Source organism: Mastomys coucha, unplaced genomic scaffold (genome assembly GCF_008632895.1).
Source record: "Mastomys coucha isolate ucsf_1 unplaced genomic scaffold, UCSF_Mcou_1 pScaffold18, whole genome shotgun sequence".
NCBI classification, from domain to species: domain Eukaryota; kingdom Metazoa; phylum Chordata; class Mammalia; order Rodentia; family Muridae; genus Mastomys; species Mastomys coucha.
In genome coordinates, this window is record NW_022196900.1 from 19,936,237 (window position 1) to 19,942,991 (window position 6,755).

At 38.2% G+C, this 6,755-nt stretch overlaps 1 protein-coding gene across 3 annotated transcripts in view; it reads right to left on the reverse strand.

Annotated features, from left to right (window-relative positions):
* Positions 1–6,755, reverse strand: part of Shoc1 (shortage in chiasmata 1) — an 87,745-nt gene that overhangs the window by 29,611 nt on the left and 51,379 nt on the right. For all 3 annotated transcript variants that reach the window (XM_031377531.1, XM_031377530.1, XM_031377529.1), the window contains 3 exons: positions 5,555–5,659; positions 2,799–2,977; positions 1,507–1,579 (listed from right to left, as the gene is read on the reverse strand). In XM_031377531.1, coding sequence (XP_031233391.1) covers positions 1,507–1,579; positions 2,799–2,977; positions 5,555–5,659 — 357 coding nt within the window. The remainder of the gene's footprint in view (positions 1–1,506; positions 1,580–2,798; positions 2,978–5,554; positions 5,660–6,755) is intronic.

The following is a 6,755-nucleotide window of genomic DNA, read 5'->3' on the forward strand; positions in this document are numbered from 1 at the left end:
TATATATATATATATATATGAAACACAAGACCTACAGGGCAACAGCCATTCAGGATTTTTAATTTTAATTTAAATTTCTTACTAGTGTTTATAAACAAACTATAAATTCCAAACACTGTATCCTTACAGCCATCAGCTTATTTCTGGATGACATAACTAATTAAAGGACAATTAAACCAAGTCTAAATTAATTCTGTATTCTATTAGTGCACTTCAGTCAATTGTAAAGTTCACAAAGTTATTATACAATAACGGCATAGTAATGGTTAACCATTATGTGTAATATTTCTTGATAACATGTAGCTTTAGTAACAATAAGGATGAGTACTATTTCCTAATATAGTTCATAAGGTGACTCATATTATCTAAAGTCTAAGTATATATTAGCTCTGGTCCTAAAGACAAATTAGGGACATGGTGAGGGCTTTACTAGATCTCTAAACATGTGGAAGATGAAACCAGATTTTTCCCCCTATCATTAGACACCACACACACACACACACACACACACACACACACACCTAACTCCTGGCTGAGGACAGGTGTCAGTCTGAAAGATTAAAAACATTTCCAGTTTGTATATTCAAGCTTTTGTGTCAGCAGGCAGTGCTGAATGAAGACAAGTACCAAAGCAACTGAGTGTTCAGCCTGAAACCCAGGTAAGAGCTGCAACTGTCAATCACCTTAAATGATGTCAAAGGAGGACGTGCTCCATCACGCAGGCCTGGGTGACTGCTCCCTGTGGAGCAGAACATCTCCTCACCTCCACATAACATGCTAGTATTATGTAACACTTTCCTGATTCAGTTATTTAGTGTGTGTGGAGGGGTCAGAAGACAACTTTCAGGAGTTGGCTCTCTCATTCCATCATGTAGGTAGGAGAAAGTTCACACACACACACATATATACACACACATAGGAGAAGGAAAATAATGTGCTTCTATATGAGAGGGCTAGAGAGGAAGCAAAGACTTGTGGGAGAAAGTGACGTTGCAGTTATAGTGTGATGGAGACAGCACACAAGCAGTGGGTTCCAAAGCTCAAAGTAGAAAGGGCCGACAGAGGTGGCGTCAGTGAGCAGAGCTGAAGTATACACTGACTTGAGAAAATTGGGTTAGAGCCCATCTCCTCAGTTACTACTTATAAGACCTATGTCTTTATGAATTTTTTCTTTGTTTATAAAACTGAATTGTAAGCAGGCAGTATTAATGTAGCAACTAGGGAGTAATTTAAAAATATCTTAATAAAATTACATTCTTAATAAAAATACATATAAGTACATTATAGATATATTGTAGAGTTATAGTCTACATTGATTTAAAAATTGTCAGTTAAATCCTGATGAATGTTTGAGCAACTGGAGAATCAAACCATTAGAGAAACCTCACTGAGTCCTAGATTTTGAGAAGACAAATATATAGTATTTTAATGTTAATGCCAGCCACACAAATACATTTTTATAACTTCAAACATTTACTAAATGAAGGACAAGACAAATGCCCCTACCTTCTATTTTCTTAAGGGTCTTAATAAGCAAATGCTTTTCTCCACCTGAGTCCATTCTTACTATAATCAGTACCTAGTCGAAAACAAGAATTCCACATGGTTGCTGAACAATCATTCTCTTCTGTATTTTTTATGGTGCTGAAGATTAAACCTAGGACCTCATACATGCAGGCAAGTGCTCTAGACTGAAGTATGCCCCCAGCTGGATTATTCTTTTCCACAGTTTTGCTACAGTGATAAAACTAGCAAATTTAACTGGTCAGATAAACGTAACATCGAGGAGAATAAAGTTGCCAGGTGTGGTAGCAGCCACACCTTGTGGTCCCAGCCATCAGGAGGCCTGGGCAGGGTAGCCTGTGGTCCCAGCCATCAGGAGGCCTGGGCAGGGTAGCCTGTGGTCCCAGCCATCAGGAGGCCTGGGCAGGGTAGCCTGTGGTCCCAGCCATCAGGAGGCCTGGGCTGGGTAGCCTGTGGTCCCAGCCATCAGGAGGCCTGGGCAGGAGCACCTGAAGGTCATGGTCTGCTGCATAGAGAACCAACCCAGTCTTAAAAACAAAAAGGGAACACACAGGTTACACAATAAATAACCCTGTTCTAAATTCTCAAAACACCAAATATCAATGAGGGAAGGATTCTGGGGCAGAGCCTTAGCATCTGTCTATAACATCTGTCCACAAATTGTCTTGGCCTGCTTCATTACTGTTAACTTCAACCTCACGCCTGACAGCACTGGACAAAGGAGCAACTTGTATTCTCCTACTTATCATGCAGTTTCTTCCTGGAGGGGAGCAGTGAGTTAGGTTTAATGGTAAACTTGTCACTTACTGATTTAACTTAAAGACTTTTAAAGCCATTCAAGAGACTCTAAAGTTGAGGATAAAGGAGCAACAGAGTGGGGAATGGAAAAAATTCATATAAATTTATATTCAGAATCAATATGACCACGTATAATGATTTCCTGCTAGATTAGGTTTGAAGAGGCAATTTGCCTTAAAAGTTCATTAATTCAGCTTTCATTTAATTGATGGAGGATGGGTGAGACAGTTATGTTACAATGTAAATCTCTACAATCCAAGACAACAGTTTACAATAGAAATTGAAGCATTTAAATTTGAAGGCAGGTGAATAATGCCCCCTTTTTCTGGGTCTGAGACTACTGTTATCTTACTTAAGGAGAAAACTATCAAGGGCCAAACCTAGCCTATTTTATAACCTCAAAGTTAAATACATCAAATCATGTTGCACCCCCTTCTTTATACTAGTTACATTATTGCTTTTGCCCAATACTCAACCTTCATTTGTTGTTGACTCCGTAGCCTACTTAGTATCTGGCATTGCAGTTCTTGGATCTTATAGTTGGTTTTAGGCCTTCTTTCCTTAATAAACTGTAAAATTTTCAGCTGTCTCCAAATGTTATCCAAGCAGGAGTCTAACACACTTTTGTAGATATCTTTTGCATTTGACAAATATCCTGTTAAAGGAAAATTAGGGAAAATGTCAAGTCTTTTAATGTTTCTGATTATAACTCCGTGGCAAAAATCACTAAAAACAAAAAAACAAAAAACAAAAAACAAAACCAAAACACAAAAAACCTTTTTGTGTTCTGTTTTTAGAGACAGGGTCTCACTCACTATGTAGCTCTGGCTGTTCTGGAACTCCCTATACAGACCAAGCTAGCCTGGAACTCATGAAGATCTTCCTGCCTTTGCCTCTGCCTACTGAGTGCTGGCATTAAACACATGTGCACCATCCCTGGCTAGAGAGAAATCTTAGGTGGCAGTTAGTAGGTCTGGAGAGACAGCTCAGTGGTTAAAAGCACTGGCTGTTTTTCCAGAGGGCAGGGTTCAGTTTCCAGCACCTACATGATAGATAACAATGGCCTGTAACTTTAGTTCCAGAGGATCTGCTGCTCTCTTCTGCTCTCTACAGGCAATGCGAAACACCCAAACAGAAAATAACAATAAACAAAATGAAAACAAAAACAGTTAACATTTCACTTGGTCCTATTCTGATTTTAATAAAATATATTGATGCTTTAATTTAAATTTATATTTAATGCATAAATACTATTGTAAACTGTACATGTTTACAGAATACTATGTAATATTTTGATATATATACATACTGGGCAATACTATTTTATTTTATTTCTTTTTTCTTTTTCTTTTTCTTTCTTTCTTTTTTTTTTTTTTTTTTTTTTTTTTTTTTTTTTTTTTTTTTTTTTTTTTTTTTTTTTTTTTTTTGAGATAGGGTCTCACTGTATATCCTTGGCTGACTTGGAATTTGTAGACCAGGCTGGCCTTGAACTTACATAGATCCGCCTGCCTTTGCCTCCCAAGTGCTCAGATTAACCAGTAAAATGTTTAAATCAGCCGGGCGGTGGTGGCACATGCCTTTAATCCCAGCACTTGGGAGATAGAGGCAGGCAGATTTCTGAGGCCAGCCTGGTCTACAGAGTGAGTTCCAGGACAGCCAGGGCTATACAGAGAAACCCTGTCTTGAAAAACCAAAAAAAAAAAAAAAAAAATGTTTAAATCAGGTGAAGTTAAAAAAATCAATACCACATGTGTCTTTTTAAGCTATATAACATTAATTTACTTGTGCATAGCTCTATACTTTGGATATATCCTATTCTTTCCTGCTTCCTGAATATTAATTCACTCTTCCTGTAAATCTCAGAATCTACACTTACATGGAAATCCTTTTGAAACATTGTCTTACTGAAATTTTCTTAGTATTTAATTTATATTAACTTTGTACCTGAAATTTTTCTTATATAATATATGTGACATGATATATTCATTAGAATATAAACTCAGGGTAAAAATGGCATTTACTCATAATTGATATGTGCATCTGTTCAAACATTGGGGTCTAAACCATGCACATAAGATAGGGTCTTCCTATGTTCTACAGGATGGTATCAAATTCCAGGGGCCCTGTTAGCCTCCCCAAGAGCCGATGCTACAAGCCTACACAACCATACCTGATCACTGAGGGCAACTTAAACATAAAAGATCCCAAATCTTGCCCTTGAAGGGTCATATTTAGTAACTCTAGGTGAGTTTTTGCAGCAGAGCATGGGTGGCTTCTGCGGATCAGGTGTTGAACATTTCTGGGTACTTAGTGAGTGCTGACTTAGGATGTCTGGTTCACTCTATAAGTTCTCCATGCACGTGAACATAAGGTTAAGTCTTATGTCGGTGCTGCTAGGCTGACAGGAAGCTTAGAGACTGACTTACATTTTACCTCCAAAGGTTTCCAGACCTGATTATCAATACTGTTGTTGGCCTTTTAACTTTTTAAAAAGATTTATTGTAGGCCAGGCATGGAAGCACACACCTTTAATCCTATCACTGCAGAGGTAGGCGGAACTCTGAGTTTAAGGCCAATCTAGTCTACACAGTGAGTTCTAGGACAGCCAAGGATACACAGAGAAACTTTGACCCTACCCCCCAAATCATTGTATTTTTACTTATCTGTAGGTGTATGTGTGTGTGTGTGTGGGGGGGGTAAATTCATATAAGTGCAGGTGCTGTGGAGGTCAGAGGCAACAATCACATGGAGCAGCAGTTCTGCATGGGTGCTGGGAACTAAGCTGGGGACCACTGTAAAAGCATATGAACTCTTAACCACTAAGACATCTCTCCAGCCCCAGAATTAACGTTAAAAGCAAATCTTGTCTTCTCAATGGCTCCCTATCCCTGTGCAAAACTATAGTGCTACACTATTGTCTATAACAATAGCTAGTTCTTACTTTTTAAGGCAAAGTTCCAAACGTGCACTAAGGGCCTAAAATGTATATGGCAAAATGTCAAATCTCTTGACAAATGTCAAATCTTGTTTGATCCCTAGCACTGAAATACATATAATATATACCATATATGTATATATTCCATTAATAACTATAAAAAATGCATATGATCAGTGTAATAGGAGAGAAGACTACATAATTTTTCAAGAAGTTATATCTTTTTCAGAACAGTAAATTATTTCAGATGGAATATTCAACAAGAAGAAAGCAAGAAATAAAAAATTTTCCACCAACCTAATGCGGTATCCAAGTTGCATGTTAAAAGGACGTCTCTAATTGTTACCAGGAGATGTAAGAGAGCAGCATGCTTGAAAGTCATTTTTCTGTCACCACTTTTATCTATATAAGCAAAAAGATAGTTAATACATTAGAGTTTTAGAATATGTATCGGATCTGATTAACAGTGACAGCTACTATCTGTTAGCAAGTGCTTAGGATTGCCAGGCTGTGTATAAGCAGGTTAACTCATGGACTCCATGGTCCTCTCAGGATTACTGTGATCCTCATTTACAGATGAGGTCTCCGCCTTCATGAGGGTAAGTGATGCTCAAGATCGCCCTAAACGCTGACAACCAACCTGAGCTAATCCCCGAGTGGTAAAGATGATTACATTATGTTTACTTTTGTTAGAAAAAAAAAAAGCAGCTCTAACCAAGAAGAAAATTAAATTCGTAACTTGCCTATTGTTTAAGATAGATGTAGACACTTACGAATGAAGAGATACTCTGAAATGGAGACAGTCACCTGAAAATGTTAGCTCAGAGATAAGACTCACAAGGCACCAGCCAACTACCTCCTCAATATGCTCTACACCCTTCCTGGAGATGAATGCTTGGATTCCTGTGCATGTGCAAGTGTGAGATGAGGAATGGGAGGTATGCATGTGCCATACATGTGTGTGAGGTCAGAAGACAAGCTGCAAGACTCTGTCTCCTTCCTCCAAGCGGGTTCTAGGAATCCACCTCAGGTCATCAGGCTTGGCAGCAGGTGCCTTTATCTGCAAAGCCATCTTGCTGGTCCTATTTTACTTTATTTTTGTTGCAGGGTCTCACTACGTAGCTCTGGATGGCCTCAAATTCAGAAACCCACACCTTCTGCTTCCTGAGTTGCATGATTCAAGGCATGAGCCATCATGTCCAGCAAAGATTTATTTATTTTTATTTAAGTGTATGTATGTGTCTGCATGAGTTTATGTATACCATGAACAGGCAGAGGCCAGAAGGTTACAGATCACCTAGAACCTAAAGTTACAGGTACTATGAACGAACCATCATGTAATAACTGAATATAGGTCCTCTGTAAGAGAAGCAAACTCTTTGTTTTTTGTTTTGTTTTGTTTTGTTTTGGGTTATTTTGTTTTCTGAGACAGGGTTTTAGTTATTATTACTGATTAGTGTAGTAAATAAAAGCATCATTCCAAAGTTATAATTTCAGG